Source organism: Perognathus longimembris, chromosome 20 (assembly GCF_023159225.1).
Source record: "Perognathus longimembris pacificus isolate PPM17 chromosome 20, ASM2315922v1, whole genome shotgun sequence".
Taxonomy (NCBI): domain Eukaryota; kingdom Metazoa; phylum Chordata; class Mammalia; order Rodentia; family Heteromyidae; genus Perognathus; species Perognathus longimembris.
The window spans coordinates 17,153,390-17,170,308 of record NC_063180.1 but is presented as its reverse complement, the minus strand read 5'-3'; the positions used below and the strand labels follow the sequence as shown (position 1 = coordinate 17,170,308).

The following is a 16,919-nucleotide window of genomic DNA, read 5'->3' as shown; positions in this document are numbered from 1 at the left end:
TTTTGCTCAAGTCTAGCACTCTGCCAACTTGGGCCACAGCGCCACTTCTAGCCTTTTCTATATATGTGGTGCTGAGGAATCGAACCTAGGGCTTCATGTATACTAGGCCATATTCCCAGTCCCCGGCCCCTCTCTCTTCCTTTCTTTCGCTCTGTCTCTGTGTCTGTCTCTCTCTGTCTCTGTCTCTCTCTCTCGCCTTCTCTCTGTTTCTTTGCTTCTTCCTTCCTTCCTCTCTTTCTCTTTCTCTCTCCTTCCTTCTTTCCTTCCATCCTTCCTTCCTTCCTACTTTCCTTCCTTCCTTCCTTCCTTCCTTCCTTTCTCTCTGTGTATACTTGAACTTATGGCCTGCGTTCTATCCCTTAGATTTTTCCATTCAAGTCCGGTGCTGTACCACTTGAGCCACACCTCCACTTCGTTTTTGCGGATTTAATTGGATATAATTGGACTTTTCTGCCTGGCTAACTTCAAATCTCAATCCTCAGATCTCAGCCTCCTGAGTAGCTAAGATTACAAGTATAAGCCCACTAGTTTAATCACAGTAATTTTAAGTTCCTTATTGGATAGTTCCAACATCTGGATCTTACCTGAGTCTAGCTGTGTTGCTTTCATATCTTACCTCTTTTTTTTTTTTTTTTTTTTTGCCAGTTCTGGGGCTTGGACTCAGGGCCTGAGTACTGTCCCTGGCTTCTTTTTGCTCAAGGCTAGCACTCTGCCACTTGAGCCACAGCGTCAATTCTGACTGTTTTCTATATATGTGGTGCTGGGGAATTGAACCCAGGGCTTCATGTATACAAGGCAAGCATTCTCTTGCCACTAGACCATATCTCCAGCCCCCCTCTTCTTCCTTTTAAATTCACCTTTTTTCATTGTTGTTGGAAAGTAGACCTGTGACATAGGACAGGTAGTGTACAGAAAGGTTTCCACTATGCATATAAATCACTATTCCAGAACTGTTTGTACAAATGGTATGGCTTATGTTAAACATTGGCTTTCCTTCTGAGAATGTGAAATTCTGATATTCCCAAGTCACAGTTGTCTAGGGTCCAGCCCCAATAAATTAAAAACAAAAACAAGAAAACAGCAACAACAGGGAATCACTAATAAAATTTCCTCTTTGGCAACATCTCCTATGCATTGTCCCAAGTCATTGCTGGCCAAGATGATTTCACTGTGAAAATACCCGTAGGAGTATGTGCCTTGTTTTCCCTGGACTTTGCCCCTACCCCCACGTTCCTTTTCTCTTTGTAGATTTTGCTTTGTGTCATTTCACTGTGACCCTCCCAGGAAATCAACAAAGCATGATTTTGAGGTCCCCTGACCGCAGTAGTCATTGAAGAAAAAAAAATTTATGCCTGGGTTAGGAATACCTTTCCTTCTTTTTGTGGGGTTAAGGCAAGAATTTTAAGCAAGAGATAAAAATTCATACTTTGATTGCATGTATGTAAAATTTTTAAATAGATTAAAACTGACAAGTCAAGGCATTTATATCCGAAAGATCAGGGTGGCTTTCTTCTGGGATCTGTTTCTGTGGATTCCCAGGCACAAGACTCGGTTTGGCCTGAGTACTGAGTTCTATAAGCTCCCTCTCCCATTCATTTAAAGCTAGTCCCAGGTTGATGCTCTGAGAAGGAAGACAGGCTGCTTAAGGCTTAGGCACAGACAATATAGATTGGTCCTACCTTGACACCATTTTACAGGAATTTCAGTGCTACGCCACAGAACATCACCATTCTTGTCTTCCCAACCTGTGGACTACATTTCCCAGGAGGCATGTCATTCTAGCGACTCCGAATCCAAGATGGCGTCAGCGAGGTTCCGGTTTGCACAGGAAGAGAGATCGGGAGGTCTCAAACAGTACTCTTAAATGGGGCCTATAAAAATTCCAATATTTCAGACATAGGTGTGAGCCACAAGCGAGGACTTTTGCTAAGAGAAAGAGTAAGGTCTAAAGTCAGTACCTGGAGGTCGAGATCGCTTGGTAAGAGGCTGTTAAAAGGCCGTTCTGTGGACTACATTTCCCAGAGTGCTCTGCATCCCGGGTAACTTCCGGTGGGAGCTGGGGGTCCTTTAGAGGACGGGTGAGGAATCACGGCGGGTCGTGACTGTGTCGCAGCTGGACATTTTAACTTTTTACCTTTTGCAGTTAGTCGGTATGGAACGAGTGTCGGTGTAAGGCCTGGGGCGGGGCTGTGGTTCTGTTGTGGTGTTGGTGCATGTGTGCGAATTGTGTTTCCTGCGTGGTTCGTGGTTACGAGTGTGAAACTGACCCTTTGGGGGAGGGTAGGGAGTGATGTACCGCGGGAACGAGGGGTGTTGGCGCGTTTGCGAACGCGACGGTGACTGGAGCCAGCTGTGTGTGTGTGTGTGTGAACAGTTTAAACGGATTGCATATACGTGGTTAGGATTGCACTATTGTGTGAAGGTCTGTGTTTGTGAATGTAATAGCAGCTGGGGCGTGGGGTGAGGGGGTGCACAAAACATGGTGTTTAGTGACGTAGTCATTTCTGGAAGTGAAGGTGTAAGTGAAGGCTATGGTTGACTTTGGAGTGCAGACGCCCAAAGCACAACCAGGAAATAAAAGTTCAGAGAGATTTATTAATCACAGTCGTTGAGGAGAACGGTGGGTTATTTAGTAATATTGTCTGGAAGGAAGAATTCTGAGAGCCATAAACAAATATGTATAATATATGATATGTGTATTGACATATATACACATGTGATATGTGCAAATATGCCATATGTATACATATGTACATATATAGATGTATGTAGGACAACTCTTTAAGTGGGCTGCATTTCTAAGCATGCTTAATTTAAGGTGTACATTTCTTTTTTTCTTTTTTATGTCAGTTGTGGGGCTTGAACTCAGGGCCTGGGAACTGCCCCTTAGCTTTTTCACTCAAGACTGGCACTCTACCACTTGGTGATGGTTCCATCTACAGCTTGGTTTTGGTGGCTCATTGGAGATAAGAGTGTCTCAGACTTTCCTACCAAAGCTGACTTTCAACTAGGATTCTCAATCTTTTGAGTACCTAGGATTACAGGTATGAGCCACCAGGGTCCTTCTGCATTGTGACATTTTTGCCTTTGGCATTTATTAACTTTTTTCTTTGCAATCTAATACATCATCAGTCTGTAGTTACTTACTGGTTTTGCACTTAATTTGTCTGGGATTGAGAGAGATGTATTGAGATATTCCAGGATTGATGAAATTTTATTTCTTATTCAGGAGAGGCTTAGCAGGGAGGGCCTAGCTCCAGGCTCTCATGCAATTGCAGTCAAACTCTGCACTAGGACCTTAATTGCTTGAAAGTCCATTTTATTTTAGTTCTGTCTCTTTGGTTTTGAAGAGAGCCAGAATTTCCTCAGATTTTCACTAGCTTTTCTCCATGTGAATGCTCTGAAGAAAGCCTGGTCATGCATTTCTTTTTGCTCTCCTTTCTCAGGATTCTGCTTTGCCAAGAGAAGATTCCAGAGGAGCTGTCCACTCTTGGAATTTTAAATCATGGCCCAGGTGAACTGAACTTTCCTCCACAGACATAATCATTTACATCATATAATATAAACTTTATTTTTTCTGGTCCTTGGGCTTGAACTTTGGGCCAAGGCACTGTCCCTGAGCCCCTGATGTTCAAAGCTAGCATTCTACCACTTGAGACACTGCTTTTCCTATGATTAATTGGATGGAAGAATCTCATGGATGGCTAGGAACGTGGCTTAGTGGTAGAGTGCTTGTCTAGCATGCGTGAAACCCTGGGTTCAATTCCTTAGCATCACATAAACAGAAAATGCCAGAAATGGTGCTGTGGTTCAAGTGGTAGAGTGCTAGCTTAGAACAAAAAGAAGCGCAGGAACAGTGCTCAGGCCCTAAGTTCAAGCCCCATGACTGGGAAGAAAAAAAAAAAAAGAATTTCATGGGCTTTCCTGCCTGGGCTGGCTTCAAACCATGATCCTCAATAGTATATCCTAAGTAGATAGGATTACAGGTGTGAGCCACACTCAGTGCCTGGTGATCAATCGATTGATTGATTGTCAGTCATGGGGCTTGAATGCAGGTCCTGGCCGCTATCCTTGAATTTCTTCAGTCAAGGCTAGTGCTCTACCACTTTGAACCACAGTGCTGCTTCCAGTTTTCTGGAAGTTAATTGGAGGTAAGAGTCTCACAGGGCTCACTGGGGCCAGGTCTTCTCCTTATGGTGCTGAGCTGTCCCTCCATGAGCTAGAGTATCAGGACTGGTTTGGGGGTGTCCCACCTGAGTGGATGTGGTGACACCACGGTTTTCAGAACAACAAGCAAAAAAAGAGTCTCACAACCTTTACTGCATAGACTGGCTTTGAACCTTGTTCTTCAGATCTCAGCCTCCTGAGTAGCTAGGATTACAGGCATGAGCCACCAATGCCCAGCTTATCACTTATCTTTATACTACTTAGCTGAGTCACTTCAGAGTGAAGTGATGTTTGTGAAAGGGTCTGGTAGCTTCCCTTGATGGCCCTTCTTTGTCCAGCTAGTATTCCCCAATGTATTTCATAGAGCAATCTGTATCTCCTGTGCCCTGATCTTCTACAAAGCATTGAAGAAGAGGAAATACGTTTCCGTAGAGAGAATATTGGAGTGTTTGATTTCCAATCCATAGCTTTACAAGGTGTGACTGAATGATGAAATGGGATATAGGACATTAAAATGTTCAGTTGTTCATAAAATAGAATGCTTGAATTAGTTAAGGTGGAAGTTGGTATTGGTTAGTATTCATTTCAGTATGTGATATTTTGTGATGCTTAAGGGTTATGATGTGCCAGGCTCCAGTGGCTCGTGCCTATAATCCTGGCTACTTGGGAAGCTGAGATCTGGGGATTCCGGTTCAAAGCCAGCCCAGGCAGGAAAAGCAGCAAGACTCTTATCTCCAGTGAACCACCAGAAAACTGGAAGTGGTGCTGTGGCTCAAGTGATAGAGTGCTAGCCTTGAGCTGAAGAGTTCAGGGACAGCACCCAGGCCCAGAGTTCAAGCCCCACGGACAGAAAAAAAGAAAGGTTATGATGTGACACTGAGCTCAGAGATCTGGCATCCTACCAAGACATTAGTGAGACTTGAATGTCATATGTCAAACATGTTGATTGGCAGCTGCTTGGCAATACCTTGAAACTTTACACATTGTCCACAGAAAATATTTCAAATATACTTTATTGTTATTATAGTGGTGATGTACAGAGGGACTACAATTACATGAGATGTTAATGAGCATATTTCCTTACAGTGTCTTCTGTTCCCTCATTCTCTCCCATACCCTCCCTCCCATTTCCACTCAAGAGTTGTATAGTTCACTTTCTTCAATGTCCAGTGAGCTCTACTGCTGCACTTTTGGGCCCTTCCCTCCAGTTCTACACTCTTCCCCCCCCTGCAAGATATACACATGAGTACACAGTACATAAGGTAAAGAAGACAGAATCATAAAAAATTAAAAAGGAAATCTTTTGTTCCCATATCTTGGAGTTTATATGTATATATATGTATATAATGAATATTTTATAAATATGAAGAGGCACTTAGGCATTTTGCCTTTGTGTTTCACTGTATTGTGAATATCTAGAATTCCAGAATGTTTTAGACCCGACTTCCACATATCATAGAGAACATGTGTCATTTGTCCCTCTGACCTTGGCTTACTTGCAAATGACATTATTCCTTCTAATGGCTCATCTATTGTTAGGTATCAGGGCTGTTTCCATATCTTGGCTATTGTATTGTGAATAGCGCAGCAATGAACATGGTTGTGCAGGTGTCCTTACTGTATCCTGGCTTGTGATGCTCGGGGTAGATGTCTAGGAGTGGTGTGGCTGGGTCATAGGGAAGGTCTATGTTTAGGGTTTTTTGTTTTTTTTTTCATTTTGTTTGCCAGTTCTGGGGCTTGAACTCAGGGCCTGGGCACTGTCCCTGGCTGGCTTCTTTTTACTCAAGGCTAGCACTTTACCACTTGAGCCACAGCTCCACTTCTGGCTTTTTCTATATATGTAGTGCTGAGGAATCGAACCCAGGGCTTCATGTGAGGTAAGCACTCTACTGCCATATTCCCAGCCCCTATATTTAGTTTTTTGAGGGATCTCCAGACTGCTGTCCAGAGTGGTTGTTCTAGTTTACATTTCCACCAGCAGAACAGTAGGTTTTTTTTTTTTCCCCACCTCTGCCAGCATTTGTTGTTCAAATTCACAATGTTGGCCAATGTTACTAGCATGAGAGATGGAATCTCAGAGGTGATCTGATTTGCATTTCCCTTATGACCAGGGATGATGAGCATTTCCTCATATGTTTCTTTGCCATTCTTACCTCTTTTAAGAAGTCCCCTTAGCTCTTGTCCATTTAGTGATGGTTTATTAGGTTTGGGAGGGGTTAGGTTTTTTTTGTTTGTTTTTGCCAGTCCTGGGCCTTAAACTCAGGGCCTGAGTTCTATCCCTGGTTTCATTTTTGCTCAAGGCTAGCACTCTACCACTTGAGCCACAGCGCCAGTTCTGGCCATTTTCTGTATATGTGGTGCTGAGGAATTGAACCTAGAGCTTCATGTATATGAGGCAAGCACTCTTGCCACTAGGCCATATTCCCAGCCCACGAGGGGTTAGTTTCTTGAGCTCCTTGTATATATTGTGTATTAGGTCTTTGATATATTATTGCTGGTGAAGATCTTTTCCCAGTTAGTTGTTTGTCCTTCTAGTTTGGTAATTTTGTCCTTAACTATGCAGAAACTTTTTATTTTAATGTAGTCCCACTTGTCAAGTCTCTCTCCTATCTGTTGTGCCTCTGGGACTCTATTCAGGAAGTTCCTGCCTGTACCTATAAGTTCTAATGTCTCTCCTACACTCCCTTGCAGTAGTTTCAGAGTTTGGGGTCTGATGTTGAGGTCCATTTTGAATTGATGATAAGCAAGGATCCATTTTTACTTTTCTGCATATGACTGCCCAGTTTCCCCAACACCAATTGTTGAAGAGGCTATGTTTTTTCACTGTATATCTTTGACTACTTTATTGAATATCAGATAACTGTAAGTGTATGGTTTTATTTCTAGGTCTTCTAGCTTATTCTATTGACTCTTGTGCCAATACCAAGCTGTTTTTATTATTACGACTCTGAGTAGAGTTTGAGGTCTGGTATTGTGATACCACCCATTACTTTTTTTGGCCTAGAATTTCTTTGGCTTTTCTAGGTCTTTTGTTGTTCCATATGAATTTCTTTTTATTGCTATCTCTATCCTGGTAAATAATGTCATTGCGATTTTGATGGGGATTGCATTGAATTTGTATCATTTTTCACATATGGCCATTTTCACAATATTGATCCTATCTATCCATGAACATAGAAGGTCTTTCCATTTCCTGGTGTCCTCTTTGATTTCTTTCTTCAGTTTGTTTGTTTGTTTTTTGCTTGAACTCAGGGCCTGAGCACTGTCCCTGGCTAGCACTCTACCACTTGAGCCACAGTACCACTTCTGGCCTTTTCTGTTTATGTGGCCCTGAAGAATCGAACCCAGGGCCTCATGCATGCTAGGCAAGCACTCTACCACTAAGCCACATTCCCAGCCCCATTTCTTCAGATTTTTATAGTATTTGCTATAAAGATCCTTTATGTCTTGGTTAAGTTAATTCCTGGGTATTTTATTTTTTTGAGGTTATTACAAATGGAGTTGTCTTCATGATTTCCCTTTCTGCCTATACATTGTTGGCATGCAGGAAGTTAGTACCTCTTTTTAAATTTTTTGTTATTATAAAAGTGATGTACAGAGGTATTACAGTTACATAAGTCAGGTAAAAAGTCCTTTTTTTGGGGGGGGGGTGTCAGTCATGGGGGTTGAAGCCTGGGCCTGGATGCTGTCCCTGAGCTCTAGCGCTTGAGCTACAATGCCACTTCCAGTTTTCTGGTGGTTAATTGGACATAAGAGTGTTATGAACCTTTCTGCCCAGCCTGGCTTTGAACTGCAGTCCTCAGATCTGAGCCTCCTGAGTAGCTAGGATTACAGGCATGAGCCACCAGAGCCCAGCTGCTGTGTCCTTTTCTGTCTTTTCTATCTAAAAAGTTTGTTGGAATTTATCCATTCATATTTGTTTTTCCTTCTGCCAGGTGATGACCTTCAGAGATGTGGCCATTCAATTCTCCCAGGAGGAGTGGGAGTGCCTAAACCCAGAGCAGAGAAGCTTGTACACAGATGTGATGTCTGAGAACTACAGCAACCTTGTCTCAGTGGGTAAGAACAGAATTTGATGATAGAAATTTCTGCATTCTGTATTGCTGATCATTGAATTGTTTTTCAAAAGTCTAGGAGATTTGACACATATTTCCAGAAAAATGACATGTATTTTTATTTAGGACTTAGCATTTATCGTCCACATGTGATTTCCTTGTTGGAAAAAGAACAAGAGTCCTGGATGGAACTGGGTCAAGGAAGAAGAGAATTTTGCCCTGGTGAGTAAAGGACTGAGAGGCAAGGTGGCCATGCTTGTAGGCGATATCCCAGCAACTTTGTGAGGCAGCAGTACCTCTGAAATGTCAGTCTGGAGTATCCGTTCACTGACCAGAGGATTTAGAGAAAACCAGAGATGTAGCTACAATGCCTTTCTGAAAGAAATCTCTTTTACACACACCATTACATTTTTGTGTTTGTTTGTTCCTCATGTTACAAAATAGTAAGTTTCTACTCTTTTTCTCCAGGGCCATTGTTTTGTGGATGGTTTGGATTAGGTGCCTTCCATTTGTTGGGTTACTTTCCTGGAGAAATATTCCAAACTGAGATTGGGACTAGCAGTCCAGGAAATGACTCATACCAATGATTTGTTGAGTTTTTTAAAAAATTAGTTTTAAGCCAGGTGCCAATGGGTCATGTCTGTAATCCTAGCTACTCAAGAGTATTGCGGTTTGAATCCAGCCTGGGCAGGAAAGTTCATGTTAACTGCCAGAAAACAAGAAGTGGCACTGTGGCTCAAAGTGGCTCAAACACAGCCTTGAACAAAAGATCTCAGGGATAGTACCTAGGTCCTGAGTCCAAGCCCCACCGACAAAAAAAAAAAAAAGTTTTAATAAAGATGATATACAGCCTGATTGATAACTACAAAAAGTTCTATTCATTGGAACTTGCCCAAGTCACCAAAGTCATTATGACTATCTACACATGCCTAGAGCGCCCCCTTGTGTCCACATAGCCAAAGTAACAACAGCCTTAATGGAGGACAGACTAAACCAGCACCTGAGAAAGTTTTTCATTTATTCATAAACCATCCTTGCTCTTAGGGGGATTCTGCCTGCCTCAGCAAACACTCTCTGACCATGTGAAGGAGGATTGGTAATTTTGTTGTGATTGGGATATAGGACAGTCAAATTGGAGCTTGCTGGACTCTCGCTAAGATTTGAAGCACCAGTCTTAATTATACTATACCTTTATTTTGGGCTTTTCCCTCTCTTTCATGATAATTTTGAGCTGTGGGGCATACATTATAGTCCTCCCCCTTTGGCAGTTAATTGGAGATTCTTATCTCCCAATTAACTGTCCCCCTCTCCCCACAAAAAAAGCTGGAAGTGGAATTGTGGCTCAAATAATAGAGTGCTAGCCTTGAGTGAAAAAGCTCAGGGACAGGACCCAGAACCTCAGTTCAAGCCCTACGACTGGCACAAAGAAAAAAATACAGAAGATCTAATAGCTGCTTAACTGAAAGACATAATAATAGTGAGAAACAGACTTGATACTTTGAGGAGGAAGTGGCAAAACAAAGGCTAAGGCTAACAAAGGACAAACAGGAAGGTGCAGTGTCTTCAAATACAAGTCCTGTCTTGCTAGTTCCCTGTCTTCTCCCTTTGCTTCTATAAGGTGCTTCTTAGAAATAGTATACAATTTCCATCTTGTCAATTGTCAACAGACCTCTGATGACTTTTTTTTTTTTTTTTTGCCAGTCCTGGGGCTTGAACTCAGGGCCTGGGCACTGTCCCTGAGCTTTCTGCTGGTCAATTCAAATTAAGAGTCTCATGGACTTTCCTACCCATGTTGGCTTTGAGCAAAAAAGCTCAGGGACAGTACCCCAGCCCTGAGTTCAGCCCCATGGCCAACAAAAAATGAATGAGCAAAAATAAAAATTCTGGGGCTGGGAATATGGCCTAGTGGTAGAGTCCTTGCCTTGCATATGTGAAGCCCTGGGTTCGATTCCTCAGCACCACATATATAGAAAAAGCCGGAAGTGGCGCTATGGATCAAGTGGTAGAGTGCTATCCTTGAGCAAAAAGAAGCTAGGGATAAAGTGTGACTCTACTTCCTGTCTCTATGCATTTGTCCATTCTGGACATTTTCCATCATTTCCCATTAATGAAATCATGCAATCTATGATATTTTGTTTTGTGCCAGCACTGGGGCTTGAACTCAGGGTTTGGGCGCTGTGCCTTAGCTTTTTCAATCAATCAGTGATGGTGCTCTATCACTTGAGCCACAGCTCTACTTGGGGCTTTTTTTTTTTTTTTTTTTTGCTGGTTAATTGGAGATAAGTCAGCTTTTCTTCTCTGGCTGGCTTCAAACTGTGATCCTCAGATTTCAGCTTGCTGAGTAGCTAGAAAGTGTGAGCCACTGGCATCTGGCAAGTGTGTATGTGTGTGTGCGTGTATGTGTGTTTAATCAGACCTCCACTTTCAAGATTCAATCATCCTGTAATATGTCATCTGTACTTCTTGCCTTTTTATAGCTTTTTTTTCTGGGCAGTGAGAATAAACTAAGTAATGATACTTCATAATGAATAGAAAAGGACTTAGTGATGAATTCTGAAGTTATACATGTGAAGTACATGGCGTACCACTTGACACATGGTGGTCAGTCATTACTTGTTACCTCCCTCTGAAATTCTCCTTACTTGGTCCCAGTTCTGTTTTTGTTTTTGTTTTTGTTTTTTGCCAGTCCTGGGACTTGAACGCAGGGCCTGAGCACTGTCCCTGCTTCTTTTTGCTCAAGGCTAGCACTCTACCACTTAAGCCACAGCGCCACTTCTGGCTTTTTCTATATATGTGGTGCTAAGGAATCAAACCCAGGGCTTCATGTATATGAGGCAAGCACTCTACCACCAGGCCATTTGCCTAACCCCCAGTTCTGTTTTTACAACTACTCAGCTTCCTTTTCCTGTCCAAATCTTCAAATAAGGAGCATGCTCTAAGCTACATAAATCTGTACCTTGTGGTTTCAAGTCTACTTATCTTAATTGTTTCCTAATGAAAGGGCTTCAAAATTTTGGTGCCCTCTGAATTCCAGTGTGGCATGGCCATTGTTGTGAGGGGCAAGGCAGACATTGCCTTGTTAGAGATTTTATGCTTCTATTAATATGGTCTGAGCATACATTAGCTTTCTTGGCAGCTGCATTACATTCCTAGCTACCTGTTCAAAGCTTGTAGTCACGCCAGCCTACTGAGAACTAGGGCTGCTTGTATTCTGTGAACTTTGGATTGGATTTGTTTGCCATGCTTCTTTTGAAAGGGTCGAGAAGCACATCCGCGGAATGGAGGACACCAAGAGACGTTCTCATGCAAAAGCAAAGGGTTTATTGTAGGACCAGCATGCTGGGGCTCACAGAACTCGCAGGAACTGAGAGCCCCGAGTAAAGAAAACTCAGGGTTTATACACAGTGGAACAAGTTTAAACCTGGGTCAGGGCCGTTACACAAGGCGGGAAGCAGATGTCCGGTCAAGGTATATTCTGCGGGTTTTTTTAGGAACTGAGGTGATAATTACATTTCTCGGAAAGTTTGGTATATTCCAGGTGGGGTCCAGTGGTTACAGCCCTTTCCCAATCTTTAGCCTGCAGCTGTTCCGCAAGACCAGGTACATTTCTCGGAATACTTAGCACATTCTCTGGGTGGGGGTCAGGGAGGGTTACAGCTGGAGCTAATCTTTACTGCACAAAGTTTCGGTGGAGTCACCAACTCTACACTTGTTTAGGGAAAGAAATTTTCTTTTCCCTTACACTTTTAAGCCAAAGGTAGAGCCACTTGAAGGCACCATTTTGCAATGTGAATATGAACATTGGGGTACAGTGCAGAATCTGCCCTGGAGAAGGGGTGATTTGGGCCTTTCTCATCTGACACTAGGAGAGTCTGAGTTGTTTGTGTGTGCATGTGTGCACATGCACATTCCCATATGTGTGCAAATTCACATGTGCAATGTGTGTGTGTGTGCCAGTGCTGGGGGTTGAACTCGGGACCTGGGACTGTCCCTTAGCTTTTTTGCTCAAGGCTGGCACTGTACCACTTGTGCCACAGTTCCACTTCTGGCTTTTTGGTGGTTAATTGAAGATAAGAGTCCCATAGACTTTCCTCCCCTAGTTGGCTTGGAATCACAAGCCTCAGATCTTAGCCTTTGTACTAGCTAGGATTACAGGCATGAGCCACCCACTAATTCCCAGCTAGGAGAATCTCTTCTAGGGGAGAAGATTGTTAAGAGGCAGAGATAATGGGGAAAAATGTCCATTCTATAGATAACTTTCTTCCCTCTTAAGGCTTTTCCTTTATCATTTTGATCCCAGTGCTGTTCCATGCTAAATGTGGAAAAGAAGGAGGAAGTTGGCTGTGTGCTTTGGAGATGGTGTGGTACATAGAATATAGATAGGCTCTGTGGTCTCAAACTGCCACTTTCTAGTCATATAATCTGAAGTGAGATATGGGTTTCTTGTCCAGTCCTCAGGACCAAATAAGATCATAAATGTCAAGTGCCTGGAGCACAGCAGGCAGCCTAAGAAATGTGAGCACCTTGAGCTCCATCATTTAGACATTTTGCTAGATGTGAAGAGCCAGCCAGGCTGCTCTTCTCACTAAGCCTTTTCAAATACCAGAGTACCCATGATGCTTGCCATTACTTGGGTATTTCTTTCTCACCTTTCCCCTGCCTCTGTACAAACTCAGAGATCTCTGTTGGGAAAGGTCCACATCTGGTCCATCACAGTGCCCTCAATATCCAGCCCAAAGAGTGGCATAAAAAAAAAACCAAAAACCTGTGAGTTTTGTTGTTCAGTGAAGGGCAGTCTAGGGTGTGGCAGCCTATGGCAGGCCAGGGGAGGGACTGGGTGTTGAGTTGGCTTTATCCAGTCCATTCCTTGCTGAAAATTGCTGTGGGGTTCTGGAGCTTGGTAATGGTGGCTAAAATGCAAGCCCACTTTGAACACCAGAAGCTACTACAACTTGTTGCTATAATGTGATAAACTTCCTGGCAACTGATCAGCTGTCCAGCTCCTGCTGCTGGAGTCTACACTCCTGCTATGGGTCCAGTAGCTGGCGCCAGGGGCTGGGGATATGGCCTAGTGGCAAGAGAGCTTGCCTCGTATACATGAGGCCCTGGGTTCGATTCCCCAGCACCACATATACAGAAAACGGCCAGAAGTGGCGCTGTGGCTCAAGTGGCAGAGTGCTAGCCTTGAGCAAAAGGAAGCCAGGGACAGTGCTCAGGCCCTGAGTCCAAGGCCCAGGACTGGCCAAAAAAAACCAAAAACAAAACAAAAAAAAAACCAGTAGCTGGCGCCCATGGCCCTTTCTCATTCCTTAGTGGCCTGGACTAGTCTTCTCTCTTCACCACATCACCATAGCAGCTGCTGACCCTGTGGGACATGAATGTAGCACTGGGCAGGTGGGCAAATAAAAAATAAATTTTAAGCCAGGGACAGTGCTCAGGGCCTGAGTTCAAGCCCCAGGACTGTCAAAAAATAAGTAAATAAATAATGAAAGTTCTTTCATGTTGCCCAGAATTTTTTTTTTTTTTTTGCCAGTCTTGGGCCTTGAACTCAGGGCCTGAGCACTACCCTGGCTTCTTTTTTCTCAAGGCTAGCACTCTGCCACTTGAGCCACAGCGCCACTTCTGGCCATTTTCTATATATGTGGTGCTGAGGAATCGAACCCAGGGCTTCATGTATATGAGGCAAACACTCTTGCCACTAGGCCATATCCCCAGCCCTGCCCAGAATTTTTAAGCCATTCTTTTCATATTATTTACTTTCTGTAACTACATTGGAATTGTTTATTTTTGGACAGTAGAATGGTATGTATTTACATTTTTCTCTTCCAGACATACAATCCATTTGGCAGACCAAGAAGTTATTATCAAAAAATAGGTCACTTGAAAGTATATTATCCCAATGGAAAATCCTGGAAGTCTGTACAAATGACAGCCTTGAAGGTTTCTACTTTTCAGGTGATTGTGAAAGTAAAAGTCCATCAGAAACCCAACATGAAAATGAGGAATATTGCCGGCAAGTCACAGCCACCTATGAAAAAATACCTACTTCAAACCAGCTCTCAGCTTTGAATCAACACCATGGACTCAGTACAAGAGACACATTGTGTGCACATAAATGTGGAGAAGACTTTAGTTTTGGCTCAGATGCTACTCAACATCAGTTAATTCATATGGGTGAGAAATTATGGGAAGATCAGGAGCATGGAAAGACCTTTATTCTTGATTTAGAACTTACTCAGTATCAGTCAGTTCACCCGGGTAAGAAAACATTTGAATGTAAAGAATGTAGCAAGGCTTTTAGTTTCCGGTCAAGTCTTACTGGTCATATGCGAATTCACACAGGGGAGAAACCTTACAAATGTAAGGAATGTGGGAAAGCCTTTCGATTTCATTCACTACTTAGTGTCCATAAACGAATTCATACTGGGGAGAAATCTTATGAATGTAAGGAATGTGGGAAGTCCTTTAATTATAGTTCTGACCTAACTCGCCATCACAGAATTCATACTGGTGAGAAGCCCTATGAATGTCGGGAGTGTGGGAAAGCCTTCAGCTGTGGCTCAGACCTTACCCGGCACCAAAGAATTCATACTGGTGAAAAGCCCTATGAGTGTAATGAATGTGGGAAGGCCTTTAGTCAGCAATCCCATCTTATTAAACATTACAGAATCCACACGGGTGAAAAACCCTATGTTTGTAAGGAATGCGGGAAAGCTTTTACTTGTGGATCACAACTAACTCAACATCAGAAAATTCATAATGGGGAGAGACTGCGTAAATGTAAGGACTGTGAAAAAGCCTTTAGCTCTGGCTCCGACCCTCCTCAACATCAATTCATGATCACTGGTGAGAAATTCTTTGAAGATAAAGAAAACGGGAAGACCTTTTTGCCTGACTCGGAACTCAGTGAGTATCCGATCGTCCACACTAATAAGAAAACCTATAAATGTAAGGAATGTGGCAAAGCCTTTAGTTTGCGCTCAAATGTCAGTCGTCTAAAGAGACTTCCTCCAGGGGAGAAACCCTTTAAGTGTAAAGAATGTGGAAAGGCTTTCAGCTGTGGATCAGACCTTACTCGACATCACAGGAGTCATACTGGTGAGAGGCCCTATGTGTGTAAGGAATGTGGGAAGGCCTTTAGTTGTCGATCAGACCTCAGTCGGCATCAAAGAATTCATACTGGTATCAAACCTTATCAGTGTAAGGAATGTGGGAAAGCTTTTACTCGTGGCTCCAACCTAGCTCAACATCAGAAAAGTCATGCCAGTGAGAAATCTCATAAATGTACAGACTGTGGACAAGACTTTCGTTCTGAGTTAGACTATACTCAGCATCAATTAATTCACAGTGCTGAGAAGGTCTGTGAAGATAAGGGATGCGGGGAAGCCTTCCTACTTGATTCAGAAGGTACTCCCTATCAGTCAGTTCACAGTAGTAAAAAGGGTGACCATAAGAACTGTGGCAATGATTTTAGCTGTGATGCAGGTAAGACTGGTCTAAAAGGAATTCATACCAGGAAGAAACCTTTCAAATGTAAGGAATGTGGGAAGGCCTTTAGTTATAGTTCAGATCTCACTCGACATCAGAGATTTCATACTGGTGAAAAGCCTTATGAGTGCAAGGATTGTGGGAAGGCCTTTACTTCTGGGTCTGATCTTACTCGACACCAGAGAATTCATACTGGTGAGAGGCCCTATGAGTGCAATGAGTGTGGGAAGGCCTTTAGTCAACAGTCACATCTTATTAAACATCAGAGAATTCACAGTAGTGAAAAGACAAAGAATGTATTGGTTGTAGAAAACCCTTTAGTTACTGATCATATCTTACTAAACATAGAGAATTCACCTTGGTGAAAAACCCTATGAATGTAAGAAATATGGGAAAGCTTCTACCTATGGCTCACGTTTAACTCGACTTCAGAAAAGTCATATTGGTGAGAAGCAGTTTACCCAAAATCAGAATGTTGATGTTGGTAGGAAATCCTGTGAATGATAGATGAGCTCAAGTCCCAGTCCTGGTGTGCATACACACACACACACACACACACACACACACACACACACGAAGAATCCAGAAAATGTTCCCTTATGTAGATGAAGAAAAATATACATTTGATGAATCCAGTATTTAATGACCCATGATTCTAGGTACTTAACTTGGGATGTGTAAACTTTTGTAGGGATAGATAAAATTTTTTTACCTTGAAAATATACTTTGTTCAGTATGTAATTTCTCATGAATACAATTCCTGGCATCTTTTAATATTAATAAGTTAATGTTTTATATACATATGCACATTTATAATTTATAAAGTACTTTTAATTGGCAGTTCATTCTCAAAGTATTGCCATTATGGAATTTCACAGGCTGGGAAATTTTGTTCTGTAACTATTACAATAAATAGGGCATTTTTATTCATGATGATTTTTTCTTTTTTTAATAAGTACACTTTTGAAGATAGCATTTAGAGGTTGCTTCATTAACCTTTGTGCACATTACCGGTTCTGGACATCCATTTATATAGTTCCTTCCTTATTCCTTTCACTTGGCCTGCCTGCTTGAATATGATATGAGTTCACATCTACTTCCAGGAGAATTTTGCATTTGCTTTCATTATGGATATCCACTTTCTCTTGTACAAGATGTTGGAAACACTCATCTTCCCTATGGAGTTGTCATGGTACCTTCTGAGAAATC

The 16,919-nt window shown here is 42.5% G+C and overlaps 1 protein-coding gene and 1 non-coding gene across 6 annotated transcripts; both read left to right on the top strand.

The window, feature by feature from the left end:
* The first annotated feature begins 1,878 nt into the window (after positions 1 to 1,878).
* LOC125367941 (zinc finger protein 420-like) lies at positions 1,879 to 16,638 on the top strand. Of its 5 annotated transcripts, none has more exons than XM_048368680.1 (5): positions 1,879 to 1,900; positions 3,447 to 3,514; positions 8,103 to 8,226; positions 8,349 to 8,444; positions 14,052 to 16,638. In XM_048368680.1, the coding sequence occupies exons 2-5, from the start codon at positions 3,506 to 3,508 to the stop codon at positions 16,073 to 16,075; spliced, it is 2,253 nt and encodes a 750-aa protein (XP_048224637.1). In that variant the 5' UTR covers positions 1,879 to 1,900; positions 3,447 to 3,505; the 3' UTR covers positions 16,076 to 16,638. The 5 variants fall into 5 exon arrangements, with proteins under 5 accessions (XP_048224637.1, XP_048224636.1, XP_048224635.1 ...); XM_048368679.1 differs by lacking the exon at positions 1,879 to 1,900 and adding an exon at positions 2,049 to 2,078; XM_048368678.1 differs by lacking the exon at positions 1,879 to 1,900 and adding an exon at positions 2,061 to 2,169.
* On the top strand, positions 4,166 to 4,292 carry LOC125339148. The gene has a single exon (XR_007208437.1). It is a non-coding gene; the product is annotated as a small Cajal body-specific RNA 23 (non-coding RNA).
* Positions 16,639 to 16,919: the final 281 nt, after the last annotated feature.

Bases quoted from the DNA above. Each gene is read 5' to 3' on its own strand.
- LOC125367941 (XM_048368680.1), top strand. The intron at 8,227-8,348 runs GTAAGAACAGAA...ATTTTTATTTAG, and splicing joins CAGCAACCTTGTCTCAGTGG to GACTTAGCATTTATCGTCCA. The intron at 8,445-14,051 runs GTGAGTAAAGGA...TTTCTCTTCCAG, and splicing joins AAGAAGAGAATTTTGCCCTG to ACATACAATCCATTTGGCAG.